This window comes from Phyllostomus hastatus, unplaced genomic scaffold (genome assembly GCF_019186645.2).
Source record: "Phyllostomus hastatus isolate PE091 unplaced genomic scaffold, TTU_PhHast_1.1 phas_scaffold_1066, whole genome shotgun sequence".
Classification (NCBI taxonomy): Eukaryota; Metazoa; Chordata; class Mammalia; order Chiroptera; family Phyllostomidae; genus Phyllostomus; species Phyllostomus hastatus.
The window spans coordinates 13893997-13908928 of NW_025334004.1; the positions used below are offsets into that span (position 1 = coordinate 13893997).

Below are 14932 nucleotides of genomic sequence, written 5' to 3' on the forward strand. Positions count from 1 at the left end.
ACTTTTGTAGATGGTAAAAGGTATGGGTCAAAGTTCGCATAGCTATCCAGATATTCCAGTACCATTTATTCAGAACTGTCCGTTTTCCTCCGACTTGCCTTTGCAGCCTTTTCAAAAACCAATTGACCATGTGTGTATGGGTCTACCTATGAACTTACTCAGTTCCATTGATCTTTTCATCTATTTGTTTGTCTTTGTCTTGATGTCAGTGTCATATTATCTTGGTTACTGCAGCTTTTTAATAACTCATGAATTTTAATAGTGTAAGTCCCACCCCTCACCCCCCAGAAATAAATGTGCTGAGGTTTTCATTGGGATTGTATTAAATCTAGATCAATTTTGCATTGGAGAGAATTGACTTCTTAATAATATTGAGCCTTCTGATCCGAGAGCACAGTATATCGCTCTTTGTTTAGGTCTCTTTAAACTTTCTCAGCAATGTTTTATACCTTTCAGTGCAAAGATCTTGTACATCTTTTATCATGTTTATCCCTAAGTATTTCATATTTTTAATGCGATTGTAAATGGTATTTTTAAATTTTAGTTTCTGGATTGTTCATTGCAAATACATAGAAATACACTTTTACTTTTTTCCAACCTGTATACCTTTTATTTCTCTTTCTTGTTTTATCGTACTAAGACCTTCAGTACAATGATCAAACGAATTAGTAACAGTGGATGTCCTTATCATGGGGAAAAGGCAACTCACATGCACACAGATATGTGGTAGCTATAGGTTTTCATGGATAAACATTAGTAGGGGATTAGGAAGTTCCTTTCTGCTCCTTGATAGCTGAGAGTTTTTGTTAGAAATAGATGTTGGATTTTGTTAAATGCACTTATCTACAGCCATTGAAATGATCTTATGTTCTCACCTTTATTTTGTTAATTGGAATATTACATTGATTTTTGAATGTTAAATACAACTTTGAATCACTATAGATTTCATGGTCATTAAAAGTATAATAATAAAAAGACATACTGTGAACACATCTCTGTGCCCTAAACTTGATAGCCTCTTCCTTCACATCAGAAGAAATAGACAGTCTGAATAGGCCTATACCTATTAAAGAAATTGAAGCAATAATCAATAACCTCCTAAGACAGAAAGCACCAGACCCAAATGGGTTCCCTGGTGAATTCTACCAAATGTTTGAGGAAGACATTGTACCAGTTCTCTACTGTCTCTTCCAGAAGATAGCAGCAAAGGGAATACTTCCTAACTTATTCTATGAAGCAGAATTACCCTGAGAGCAAAAGCAGACAAAAATATTACAAGAAAAGAAAACCACAGACCAGTATGTCTCATGCATACAGATGCTCGTCTGTGAGTGTATTTGCATCTTGTAAAGAATGTAAAATGGTACATCCTCTATGGAAAACAGTATGGCAGTTCCTCAAAATATCAGAGATAGAATTATGATCCAGCACTCCCACTCTGGGTATACGTTATATCCAAAAGATCAAAAATAGGATTTCAAAGAGATATTTTTGCATATTCATGTTCACAGCAGTATTATTCGCAATAGCCAAGAGGCGGAAGCAGCCCAAGTGTCCATCAGCAGATGAATGGATAAACAAAATGTGACACACGCACACACAAATATTGTTCAGCCTTGAAAAGAAATACTATCACATGCTACACCATGGGTGAAAGTTGAGGACATTATTCTAAGTGCAACAAATCAGTCACAAGAAGACAAATAGGACAAGGTATCTAAAGCGGCTGAACACATACAAACAGAAAGTGGAAGGGTGGTGACCAGGGAGCCATCTCCCGGGCGAGGAGCTTTAGTGTTCCAGTACGAGAGGGTTCTGGGACCCGCTGCACCGCAGAGCGACTGCACGCAGCTCTGCTGGCCACGCACCGGAAAACGGGTGAGATGGCAGGTATTGTGTGATTATTTCCGTAATTCAAAATAAAATATTTTTTGAATACTAATGTAATAGGCAAACGTGCAATTTCATAAGTAATATGAATTTATTAGGATTTTTTGGTAATATTTTAAACCATTTGATTCAGATTTAAGTGTGATATTACTCTCCTTACGTTTAGTGATTTCACAATAAGGAAGATTTCTGAAATTATTTAAGAGGTGGTAATATGCCAGTAAAATGAAGTAACTTATATTTAGATAAATTTCCACAAATATTAGCAAACCGAATCCAACAGTGTATAAAGAGAATTACACACCATGACCAAGCGGGACTTATTCCGCGTATGCAAAAGCAAGTATAACACTCAAAAACCAGTTCATGTAACCCATCACATCAAAAGGATAAGAAGAAAAATCACATGATTATATAAAGAGATGCAGAAAAGGCATGTGGCAAAGTCCAACATCCAGTTGTGATCAACTCTCAGCCAACTAGGAATAGAAGGGAACTATTGCAACTTCATAAAGAAAAATGCAAACTAAAACTCCAACATAATAATACCACTACAAATCTATTAAAGTAGCCAAAATTTAAAAGATTGGCAGTACCAGTCTGTTGAAGATGTGAAGCAACTGGAATTCTGATACACAGCTGAGAGGAGTATACATTGGCACAACTTTTAAAAACTTCTGCCACGCTCACTAATGCCAAGAGCACACCTACTCCATGGGCCGGCAGTGCTGCTCCTCGGGAAGATGGGAGCACGTGCCCATCGACACACATGTGCCCGGAGACTTTACTTACCAGAACCAAGACTGGAATCAGCCTGTTCGTCCACCACAGGACACAGTATGTTGTGGTGTGGTCATATAAGGGAGCAGCAACCAGTAGTAAAAAAAAAAAAAAATGAACTGCTGTTGCATGTAGTAACAGAGAAGAATCTTGTAGTGCTAAGTGAAAGGAACCAGGAAAAAGAATGCTGTCTTGAGCATATTTATATGAAATTGAAAAACAGGAAAAGTGAATTGATACCATCGGGGTGAAGGTTGTATTGACAAGCAAGGGGCTCAAGAAGCCTTCTGGGGTGCTGCAATGGTGTGCTGTGTATGCCTACAACTGCTTAGGAGAGTCAGGTAGTAAATTGTCCTGAATTTTGCAAGCTTGTTGAACTCATACAGATAGCTTGGAGTTGGCCAGAGTAGGAACTTTTACACCATGAAAATGTGCAGGCGCTTTTACAAGTTGGGAGAGTTCATTGGTAAACATTTACCAGCACACCGCTTAGTATTGCGCATCAATCCTTGGCCGCTGATTGCAGAAGAATCCTAGGGATGCAGAGAGAGGACAAGGCCAGGGAGGTACTGAGTGATGGTCTTGTTTAGCCTAAGGCTGGGAGAGTTAGCAGTGAGAAACCAGCATGCTCCGGGACGTGTCTCAGCTCTAGTGCATATTACTTCAGTTGTGCATGAAATCAGCTGCCCAGTGTTGCCTTTCATCCAAATTAGGTTTTTTCTCTGTTAAAACAGCTAAATGGTAGAGAAAATGATCAGCGCTACCTAGCCTTGCCATCGACTCCTTTTCACATGTTGCTGAATATGTGTCCTTTTGATTTTGAGTAGTTCAAAAGTTTCTGTTTCTGCTTCTTCAGGAGCATTCGGGAAGGGTTTTCCGACTCCAGTTTGATGAGTTCCAGATCGTCAGTAGCTCACACGATGACACGATCCTCATCTGGGACTTTCTCAACGACCCGACTGCCCAAGCCGAGCCCCCCCGCTCACCTTCTCGAACATACACATATATCTCCAGATAAATAATCGTACACTGACCTCATATACTTGCCCAGGTATGAAAAAGAATTGTGCACCTAGCACTGTGAATAGGAGATGGAGTGTTGGCTGTAGGTATTGCTAGTTCGCAGAGCCTTCTCGTGCCCTTTGTCCTTCCGAGTCGGGAAAGCAAGGGAGGCTGACGTCCTGATGCAGAGCGGGGGCTGTGTGTGGGGTGCCGCCTTCGTCAGGGTGGCCAGCCTCAGTTCTGCATGATTCTTGAACTAGCTCTAGCTGACCTGTGTGCAGTACAGCTAATAACTCCTGTCCCAATTATTTAATAACGTTTTTAAGAAAGTAAGGGTGGGGGGGGGAGTAAGAGATTTGAATCCATTTCAAAACTAAGAGGAATTCACCCGAAAGCCTGTGGCTTTGTAGTTCCCGAATTAAACCAGTACTTAGGATAAAAACCCTTTAAATCGGGTAGATAATCTAGTGTATGAGTGGGAAGATCTCTTGATGAAAAATGCTGACCTCTCACAGCTCTGCCTTGTCGGTGTCATTTGACATGAGAGGTAGCTTTTTTATCCTCATGCCCACTCCCTGCTCCCTCTACAATGAAAAGGACCATCTTTTGACCTTGGAAGTAGCTCCGGGGTTGCTGAGGACTCCGTGTGTTCACCATTCACATCTTCGTCCTCCCTCTGAGGTGCAGAGAGAGGATAAGGCCAGGGCGGTACTCCCCCTCTGAGTCTGGAAAAAATCCTAAAATTCATCTTCAACTATATTATGGTATATTCCAATTATACCTGGTGTCCTAACTGGTTGAAATACGTTAAGTTATTGCTGGTTTTGGGAAACTACACTGTTCTTGGGGATCGTTTCCCACACTTGCCTTGGCGCTTGTGGCAGAAGAACACGTTTAGCACACTTTTCTGCACGTCTTTTTACAGTGGCTTTTCTGAGTGGGGTGGTCCGTGCCCTGCTGGGCTCACTTCAGTGCCCACTTCTCACGGAGGATGTGCTGCCTCCTCCTCCCTCAGCCTCCTCAGCCAAGTCCTGCCAGCAGGCCTGGGTGAGAGTCCCAGCTGCGTGCCCGTGGGCAGGTGACCTCCCAGAGCCTCGGCCTCCTGATGAGTACAGTGAAGGTTGCAGGTACACACACTACGCAGAGCTGTTGTGAGGACTGCAGCTGAAATGTTGTATATAAAATTTTCATTGCTTGGCACAATGCCTAGCACCTAACAAGCCCTTAGTAAAAAGTGGTTTATTGGTATTAATATTGTAATCATGTTACCTATCCCCTCCTTTTGCCAAAATTTGTGCTCCTGAGATTTCTGTGGCATCCTGCCATATGTAATCTTTTCCTGGTGCCCTTATGGCTTATGTCTCCTTTCCCCTCTCACCCCTACAGCGTACGCATCCCCCTCGAGTCTTGTCTCGGGCTTTGTTTCCTTATCCAAGCCCCCTTTCTTTGGCTGCCGTGTCTTTTCCCAAGGCTTCTGCCTTAATCTCCAGGCCACACACCCAGCCACCACCTGCTCCCTCTAAAATGAAAAGAACCGTCTTTTGACCTTGGAAGTAGCTCTGGGGCTGCTGAGGACTCCGTGTGTTCACCATTCACGTCTTCATCTTCCCTCTGAGGTGCAGAGAGAGGATAAGGCCAGTGCACACTGGTCTTTGGAGGCCACCGCGGCCAAAACCTTAGAGCTGTCCTCACCCGCTGCGCCTGTGCAGGGAGCAGAAGGAAGCTTGATGCTGCTGCACCCACACAGTCCCTCTTAATCTCAAGACATCAGATCACTCTGCGTGACTCTGAACGTGTCAGTGAGCCCCTGCCAAGTCCCGGAACAGGCCGTGCAGCCTCCAAAAGAAGCTCCTACTTGGCAGGGGCCAAGAGCAGGCATTGGGAAGGATTTCTCAGCCTTTCTCCCAATTGACAGCTAAGTTAATATTCTTTTTCTCATAGAGCAAGTGAGAAATACCGGGAAAGGGACTAATGACTATCTGCTCTGTTTTCACACAGGACTCATTAAAGTTGCGGTATTTAACGTATCTGCCAATACCAGGATGAGCAACAACAGTAACAATCAAAATACTACCCGCCTCCCCCGGACTAGCCGAGGAGTGGGGCTTTGAGACTCCTGTTGGGACACAGTTGGTCTGCAGTCGGCTCAGGAGGGGCTGCTCAGCACAGCTGACTGCTTCCGTGCTGCTATCAGAAGATCTTTTCTTTCGTGACTGATTGGAACTTTTAAAGCTCACCTCACTTCCCCTCCTCCTTTCCCCTCTGCACCTTTTTTTTCCTCGTTTGGTTCCAGACAAAGATGACTTATAAATATATTAGTGTTTTGCCAGAATCTCTCTTGCTTTGCTGTTAAGCAGAAGAACTAGTTTCCCTATATAGCCTGCTGGGAGAGACCCACTTCTAGGGGAGAGGGGGTACAACTTGAAGCCAGACAGCACCCAGTGTCTCCCTGTGAACCGTGGGAACGCCCAGCACCTGGCAAGCTCAGCGCTGCCCCGCTGTGCTTCGGAGACAGCTGTCCGCACAGTCTCTGGGGCGAGAGAGAGACGACGATGAGAATAAGCACACCGGGAGATCTGGGCCTCTTTCCTTCCGTCTCTTTTCTCTGTTTCTGCACCCCTTCCCCTCCTCCCACTCCCCTCCAACCTGCTTCTCGGCTGCACCTGAGAAGTGTGAAGAGAGTGTCTTCAGCTAGCATGAGACAAATCTGCTAGAAAATGCAACACTTTTCGGAAAAGTTCAATGCTGTTCGGTCAAAATTTCAAACTGAGGCTTTTGCTGCAGGTGACCCTCTATGACAACGATGAGTTCTCAGACATGGTGTTTTCATCATCTTTGCAACTCTGTTCTCCTTCTGACACCCTTCCCCAAAGAGAGGGAGGGGGCGGAGCCGAAATTCCCTGGGCTCCATCAATGGTCACATCTTTTCTGGACTCAGCGGTCTCCTCGGTTCCATGTCGAGTGTGCAAAGGAGTTGCTGATTGCATTTTCTCTCATTAACAATTAGATGTGTAATAAAAAGCATTGTACTTCATCTTAAATCACTGGTAAGGCTCAGCCTACAGAAAGGCTTGAATAGCCAGAGCCGGTCGCTGGGTGCATTCTGCATAATGGTTCAGATCTCTGGATTCCTCATCAGGGCCTGTGAGCACCCAGGCACCTGTGTCTTTGCCAAGGCCACGGTCAGAGTAGCTTTAGAGGTGGTCAGGAGCAAAAGTTTATTTCTTTTTCATTTAGTCCAGTAAATAGCGTTTCTAAAAAAAATCAAGCTAAATCATCTCAACTTTGCACTGCAGAACCTTCCTTCTGCTTCTCTCAAACCCAGTATTTACAAAGGGCAAAGCTGCCGGAGAGAGCAGGTCAGGGTGAAGTTTGGCACACAGGGTTTCTTACTGAGGCAGAGACTGCCTTCTCTTTTCCTTTTCCTCCTCCTTCTGGTCTTATTTCCTCTCCACTCTCCCCCGACCAGTAAAATTTCTCTGGGAGTTGGTGAATAACACAAACAAATGGACCTCAGCCAGGGCTGGGCTGACCCGGCCACTTGAAAGGCAGCTGTGTGGGCGTCAGGTGCGGGGCACAGGTGCCACCCAACCTGGGAGCACAGAGAACGCCGTCAGTGTGTGCCTAGCTCGTCTCTTGGGGCAGGAACAGGCCTGCACCAGCCACTTCCAGTGCACAGGCAGGCCCATCCAAATGCCCGAGGCCACAGCACAGTCTCAAGTTTCCCCTGGAAGCTGAGCTGTCAGGCCCTTCGTTTCCACCCCTGGTCCAAGTGGTTGAGGAAAAGAAAGCCCCTTTTTAACCAGCTGCTGGAAAACTTCGGAGTGGGAGCCAGCTGCAAGTAACCTCACAGCCAGGCCACCCTTACTTCAGCGATGGCGAAGGCGAGGAAAACCATCTTTCCTCTTCCCTCTGATTTGCAAAAAGGCGTTCTCTTCCCAAAATGTGCCCGACCGAATGTTGTCATTACATGGTGTGAGGCAGGCATGCATACGCAGTTCTCCTTTCCTGCTTTATGAGTGCGTTTACGCTTTCAGTTCCAGGTTATATTCGGACAGTATTTCCCAGTGTACCATGTCATTGCCTAGGAAGTATCCTCTGAGTATAATTCCCTTCCCAACTACCCAAATGCCACAGAGAAATGTTTTCTATTTAGTCACTTGTCGTGGTTCCTTGTCCATTGTGTTGACTATTGATGCCTTTCTGACTGGTGGAGAACGCTGCTGCAGATGAGGCAGAGGACCATCGGCCCTGGTGGACACACAGGCCAGGCATTCAAGAGGCGTGGGTTTTAAGCTGTTTTAAAATATTGTCCAATAGCCATAACTTACTAGCCCTTCTGTTACATGCTGCTGTTCTGAAGTGAGAGCTGTTGAATATGCGTTGGTACCCGGGGTTTTGCTCTCCCATCTAGGTTTGGAGGTAGATTGTTTCTAAGGCCGTTCTGAAGCCTGTCCAGTACATCGTAAGTGAGACTGAGGCAGGCCCTGCAGCCTGCAGCCATTAGCCCCGTGGAGGATATTCCCCACGTTGTCCTCTGCTGCTGATGGAAATGGGAATGAAGGGAAGTGGTCTGAAAAACTTGAGTCAGTCACATTTCTCAGCTCTGGGGGTCATTTACCAGTTCATTGTAGAAGAAATAATCAGGTAAGTAGAAGTTCATTTCCAGAGAAGGTAAACCCCACTTACCATCTCTGCATGATTTCAGTGGGAATTGATTATCACTAATCCCCAACTGGGCTAGAATAAATGTAAAGTTTGACCTTTTTAAAAAGAGAAACAAAGAAAGTTTCAACACATTTAAAGGAATGGTAGAAGAGGAGCTGAAGGGGCCTCTGGGCTCTGAAACGAAACGTCTCCATTGTAGATTAGTCTGTTTTCACTAAAATTCCCGGGGGGCGGGGGGCTGAAAGGAATGTTCCTTAAAGGTGGAGGGAGCCCCTTCAGAGGCGGGCTCGGGGAGTGTGGGTGCACCTACACCCGGGGCCCCGTGGGCCCGTGCAGCGCTCCGTCCACCCGGGCTGCCGGGACGGCACCAGCATGCTTCGCTGCACACGTGTGTGTTTCCACTGCCGAGAACATCCGTCTGCTCCCTTACGTGCAGTGTGGAAGCACACGTGTGTTGTGAATGGGAAGCCTTTCACATTTGTCCCTTGGCAAACTTCTTTCTGGTGGCTCTTCACCAGAAACGTTAGAGACAGGTACTCTGGAACTCTGCTGACAGATTGTACGAAGTCTGGCCCTCGTAATTTGTTTCTGAGCTGGAAAAGACACTGGGACTCCTAAGTCATTCATTCTGTGTTCTGCTTGAGTAAGAAAAATCCTTTTTTATTTTTCTTTTGTAAAATCAAAAGCTAAAGAGAAGAAAATGCGAACTCTTTGGCCTTCTCTTGGTACCCATTGGTCTGAGCGCTGGGGCTGGCCTCTGTCTTACCCAGTACCGGTTGTGCAGGAAGCAGAGGGCTCGGGTGGCAGGGGTGGGGACTGTTGGAAGTAATGAGGAGGGTGTTTTCTTCCCTGGAACTGCTGACCTTGGTGTCCTCCGTTTACCTTAGATGGTAACGCCTTCCTGCCCGAAGGGCCAGCCTCAGGGGCTAGGCTGCAAGCTCAGTTATGGAGGAATCCACCACGAGTCTAGGTAGAAAAGGGGGTGCTAAGAGACCCCCACCTGTGACACGTTCCTTGATGATCAGGTTTACCATTTGACTTTAACCCTCATCTCGATCTCCTTCGCCATTTGCACACCTTTAACAGACATTCCAGGAGGTGGAGGGCGTGAAAAGGCGCCCTTGCCCTTCCTCACCTTCCTCTCTCCCCTCCCAGAGTGGTTCTCGAGTCTAAGCTGGGCACCCAGAGCCTGCAGGCCGGGCCTTTCTCCCCGGGCTTCATCCGCACGGCTGTCTTTGCGGTGAATGGGGCTGGGTTCTGCTGCTTGTTGCTTTCACCCGTAGTTCATTTGTGACTTCAATATTCTTGGAACTAAGGAGAGAAACCAAAAGAGCATGATCGTGGCAACCTGGTTTCACGTGGCACTTAGTGCACTGATATCCTGAAACCTCTTCTATTGGAAGCTGAGTACCTGTGATTAGACACTAAAATTTGCTGGAGGCAGATGACCTCTAAAACTTTGTGCTCTACAGCCCGCAGTCTGGCTTTCTCAGCTCCTGATTGGCTCTGTATGCGTTTGAAGATACGTGCGGTTGAGGATGAATGGCATTATCAGCATCACTTCCCCGTTGTCTCCTTCCTTCTTGGACACTGAAGGAAACGGAGGGTCAGGCCTCTGGGTACCAAGGAAATGAACACCTCCCCGAGTCAGTGATCACTCAAGCCCAACTCAGACTGTCCTGAGAGAGTTTTGAGGGCTGTAACCGTGGGGGCAGGCCCGGCCGCAAATGTGAGCTTCCCGCCGGTCCGGCCCTCTGTTCTCTCGGCCTGACAAGTGCTGACCACTTTGACGTGTGCGATCGTGTCTCGGTGGTGTGTAGTCGATGTGCCGATGTGTCCACAACCTAGAATCATGGTGATATAGTGTGTTTGGTTTTTTAAACTGTTCAGAAAAAAGTAACTTAAATCACAAATATAAGATTAAAGTGAATTTTCCAAGTGTCTTGTCTCTTTGCCCCAACACCAGTGGAACAGTGAGTTTTTCAATACACAAGTTGGGAGAGTGCACAAGCACCTCTTACGATGATCCAACACAAGAAAACTGTGGAGAGAAGTCGGGGCCAGACGCTGTGAATAAATGTGGGCCCCGCGTACCACGGATGTCCCCCTGCTGAGTTAAACTGAAGCTGGAGTGGCGTCTGGCTGGGGAACTGGGCCCCACGGCCGCGCCTCCCATGACCATAGCTGAGCCCTGAGTTCCTCCTGAGAGGGCCAGAGACTGCGGACAGGTGAACGCACGTTCAGAACAGTTTCCGGAGAGACTCCAGCAAACCATGAAAATGAAGGGAGCATTGACCACAGGGCAAACACACCCCCTTCCCTCCTCAGACCAGACCCGGGCAGGTGCAAGCCTTCCACCCCTCCCCTCCTGGAGTCACAAGCAGGACCCTGTCAGAGCAAACCCATCCCTATCTTACATCTGAACATCTAGTGGGAGTGTCCTTCCCTGTCCAGACCCCCTTTCAGTGCTGTCAGCCATGTGGTCTCAGTGCCTGTCATACTGGACCGACTCTGGTCACGAAAGCATTCCCAGGCTGCGAGACGGCATGGCCTCCGGGCAGAGCAGTCCCTGCCGGAGCAGGAGACGTGACAGAGCATCGGGTGCACCAAGCACTTTGCAGACGGGGGACCTGCGCAGGAAAGGGGGCTCCCCACACTGCCCAAGACCACACCAGCTCCCCTTCCCAACCGCTAAGGGCAGGGAGGGAAAAGGCAGCGATGACGGCTCAGGCCTTGGCATCTAATCAGTTGTCATCGGTTGGGCTCCTGAGCCCCATAATGAGCAGAGGCTGGGCTGGGGTGTAGGGTTTCACCTTCAAACCCAGAGTCAGCTTCCCTGGGAAGATGGGGTCTAGGAGACACCCCCGACTCAGCCCTGAAGGCGCTGTTTCCCAAAGCCAGGCTGGGTCTGGGATCCCTCAAAACCTTTAGCTGTGCCTCCGTCGGCAATGATGAAGGGGAGGAGACCTCTCCTTCCTGATTGGCTCTTGCCAATTAAGAGCATTTTATTAGGCTGCTAATTAAAGGCACTTCGGTAGCAGCAGGAGAGGCCGTGTGGGTGCCTGGTGAGACGGAGCTGAAGCCAGGAGAAGTCGTTTTCTTCCCCCCATGGAAGCGGAGCCTCTCAGGAGCCCTCTCCGTCCCCCAACCCTTCCTGCTGCGCCCACCACACCCCTTGCTTTCAATTAGCTGCTCTGAGGGGAGTGAGGTCATTACCAAGCCCAGGTGGAAAGCCCTCCCCTGCCTCAGGCCACACAGGCCCTGGGGGGAGGGGGCTGTCCTGTCCCCACACACACGTCGTTTGGAGTCTGAACTGCCTGAGGGTCATGTTTGTTCCCGTTGAAGAGCGGCCCCTGGGTCTCCCGGGCCATCACTAGCAGCCACCTAGTGACCGGGATAACCAGTCCTGTGATCACATGGTGTGATCCCCTTCCTCACCAAAGGCTCACAGTGTTTGGAAATGTGACCTTCCTACTGCCCTTTGTAGGAGCTGCGCCCTTGCAGACCCCTAGTCCCCGAGTGGGCCCAGGAGGAGGAGGGACTGGTGGGTTTACCGTCGCAGTCTCAGGGACCCCAAGACACCACGTCTGAGCTCTTCACACACCGGAGGCCCTTCCCCTGTGCAGCTCAAATGAGCCTCGAGCCAGTCCCTTCCTCCAGTGAGAGAGGGGGGCCTGGCCGTGACCGAGCAAGACAGGCAGGCATCAGGGTCAGAGGGAACCCCGCTCCAGCACCCTCCCTGTCCCGTCCTGCCGCCCTGCTCACCCCCTCACTTAACTGCAGAGTTAGCACCGGCCCCGGCTGGGAGGGCAGATTTACAGCCAGGCCCGCTGTTCTCCATTTAACCTGAGGCCGGCCCGGGCTCCAGACACTAAATTAGATTTTTGACAATTAGAGAGACTAATGGGCGCACGGCCATCCCCAGAGCCAGATATCCAGCAAGGCCGTCCTTTAATATCCGCCACTGGCCGGCCGGCCCCTCCCAACCGGCCTCCCTCGCCTCAGTAGACGTTTCTCTCCCATGGCCTGTGCATCTCGGGTTTCTCCGGTTCCCTCCCCCCTGGTTTCTCACCCTCTCCTTTCCACCCTGGCCCAAGGCCAGCTCTGCTGTGGGGCTCTGCCCTCCTTGCCTCCCCTTCTCCTCCTGTCACTTCTCCATCTCTGCCTTCCCTAGGGCCCATCCCTCTGTAACCCTTCCATCTGCCCCTCACGACTGCAAGCCCCTTGAGGGCAGGGGCTTGTGCCCAGCCTGTCCTACAGGCTCAGCAACCAATGGGCGCGAAGTAAGTGTCCTGAGCCTGCCTCTGCCCCCTCCTCCCGCGCCTGCCTGTGTCTCCAAGGCCTGCCCTCCTGGCACCAGGCCCGGGCCTGGCTCTGACCTGGCTCTGCTCCAGCTTGGGCTGGGTGCCCTTCCCTGCAGCCCCTCCGCTCTGGTCGGTCTCGGGCTGGGCGGGTAATGAGATTGCAGTAAGTGGCGTTGGGGGGGGAAGCTGCTCACATTCACTCAGGCAGACTCATAGCTCTGTCAGGCTGATTGGTCCTGAGTGGAGGCACAAACGGCCCCCCATGGACACGCTGAGATTGGTTATAAAATTACAAGCATTTGTTCTGCTGTCAGTGGCCTTCCCTCCCTCCCCTCTGCCTGCTGCCTGGGCTCCCCCCACCCCCTCCCAGCCCGCCCTCCCTTGGGGTCAGCCCACACACCCTGAAGGACCCTGGCCAGGGGCCACTATGGCAGATGGGAGCTGAGGCCACCAAGCACCCCAGCCAGGCAGGCCTGCACGCCTTGGCCCTGGGATGGTCCCAGCTCAGGCTGGCCTCAGAGTGACCCGGCCCTGTGTGCAGGGTTTCCGACTCCCCTGAGCATTGAGTGGGGGTGGGGGCAGGGGACCAGGGCAAACAGGCCTTGGGGTCCAGGTGCGGGATCCCAAGTAGAGGAAGATATCCCAAACCCAGGCAACCCTGGCACAACCAGTGACCAACTTGGAGTGTGTCCTGGATGGGGGTGGGGGTGGGAGGTGGCTGGGGGCCTGTCCTGCTGAAAGGGGACAGCAGCAGCTAGGGCAGTGGGAGGAGCCCACCTCTCTCCCTTTCATATGGCCAGTCCCCTGCCCTGTACCCTGCCCGACAAATGGGACCTCAGGAGAGTCCCTCACTACCTAGTCCCTGAAACCTGGGCCTGACCTAAAAGCCAATATGGCCGACTAGGTCCCTGCTATGGTTACCCTCTGTAGGCTGAGTCCCCTCATCCTGGCCCCTGTGTTCGCTCTCTGGTGCCACAGCTCAATGGCCATCGGTCCTCTGGCTTCTGCAGGGGCCCTGTTACCTGCACCCCCTCCCCCACCGCGAGCAGGGGTGCTTTGGAAAGTTGTCTCGTGCTCTAGTGATGCTCTCACAGAGGTACCCACTCCTTCCTGGCCCTGCCCCACCACCTGGCAGGTGGTAACACCAGCCCTGGCCCTTGCCTGGTCCTTCAGGTCCCACTTTAGTTCCCACCTCTCTGTCACCACCCCGTTGGGAGGCATCGGGACACCCTGTAACCAGTCAGGGGGAGGGTTCCCCAACCAGGAGTGAGGAGCTGAGGCAGCAGCATCCCCCGTTACTGGCTACAAGGTGCCTTCCTACCATCCGTCATTCATTCTCAGCCCAGAATGCATTTGCTGTAATTACATCTTTAATTAGGCTGGTGACGGCTCATTGTTCTCCAACAATGATGGATCAGGTCCTCCTGCTTGCCGTCCTCCCTCTGCCCAGCACCGTCCAGGTCGGCTCTCCCCCAACTCGGGGCTCTCGGGTTGGGAAGGATACAGAGAACGTGGTCTCTTCCCGTGAGGCCTGGAGCAGCTGTGAGCTGCATCCCAACAGTGACCCTGTCCTTTCAGACCCCTGGGGGTTCCCGAGGGACGGGTGGGACCCTGATATCACCTCCCAGGGCTCTCGGCAAGAAGGCTGCAGGTCTCCCGGCAGCCATGGCTATCTCCTTGCTCCAAACTGACCAGGTTTGGGGGGCGGGGCTAGCACTGATGTTGCCCCATTCACGTTTCACCATTACCACCCCCAGGCTGGGCCCTGGACTGTGCATTCCTCGCTGACGAGCTGACAAGCTCAGCCTCACAACTCTAAGCTGTGGGGTGCATGGGCAGGTGGTCCTATGTCCAAGCTCCCCGGTGCATTAACCAGGGTCCACTTCTATACACTGATGCCCACCCAGCCAGGGTCCAGGTCCAAGTTTGCAAGTGCTAGGTGTTCAATGACCGAATGAACTGAGGTCAGCCCATGAAAGTAGGTCGCTGCAAGACGATGGAGGCTATGGGCTGGTTAGAGGGCATGCTGCGCAGAGGGAGGGGCCGCAGTGGGCAGCAAGGCCCAGGACCCTCGAGGAGGCCTTTTGGGGGTAAGAACCTTAATCCAGATTAAAATCCCAGCCTGGCACCTGCTGGCTGTATGGCACTGGGTGAGTTCCCTAGCCCAAGCCTCAGCTCCCTCATTTATAAAATGGAGATGAAACAGTGCCCTCCCTACCTCATAGATGAATGCAGAGTTGCTGGGACACAACGGAGAATGGGAGGAGGCCCGGCTAAGGTGGTGGCAG

The 14932-nt window shown here is 50.5% G+C and overlaps 1 protein-coding gene across 7 annotated transcripts in view; it reads left to right on the forward strand.

The window, feature by feature from the left end:
- Positions 1-10279, forward strand: part of BTRC (beta-transducin repeat containing E3 ubiquitin protein ligase) — a 181817-nt gene extending 171538 nt beyond the window's left edge. For all 7 annotated transcript variants that reach the window (XM_045854053.1, XM_045854055.1, XM_045854056.1 and 4 more), the window contains 2 exons: positions 3527-3721; positions 5671-10279. In XM_045854053.1, coding sequence (XP_045710009.1) covers positions 3527-3688 — 162 coding nt within the window. In that variant the 3' untranslated portion in view covers positions 3689-3721; positions 5671-10279. The remainder of the gene's footprint in view (positions 1-3526; positions 3722-5670) is intronic.
- Positions 10280-14932: the final 4653 nt, after the last annotated feature.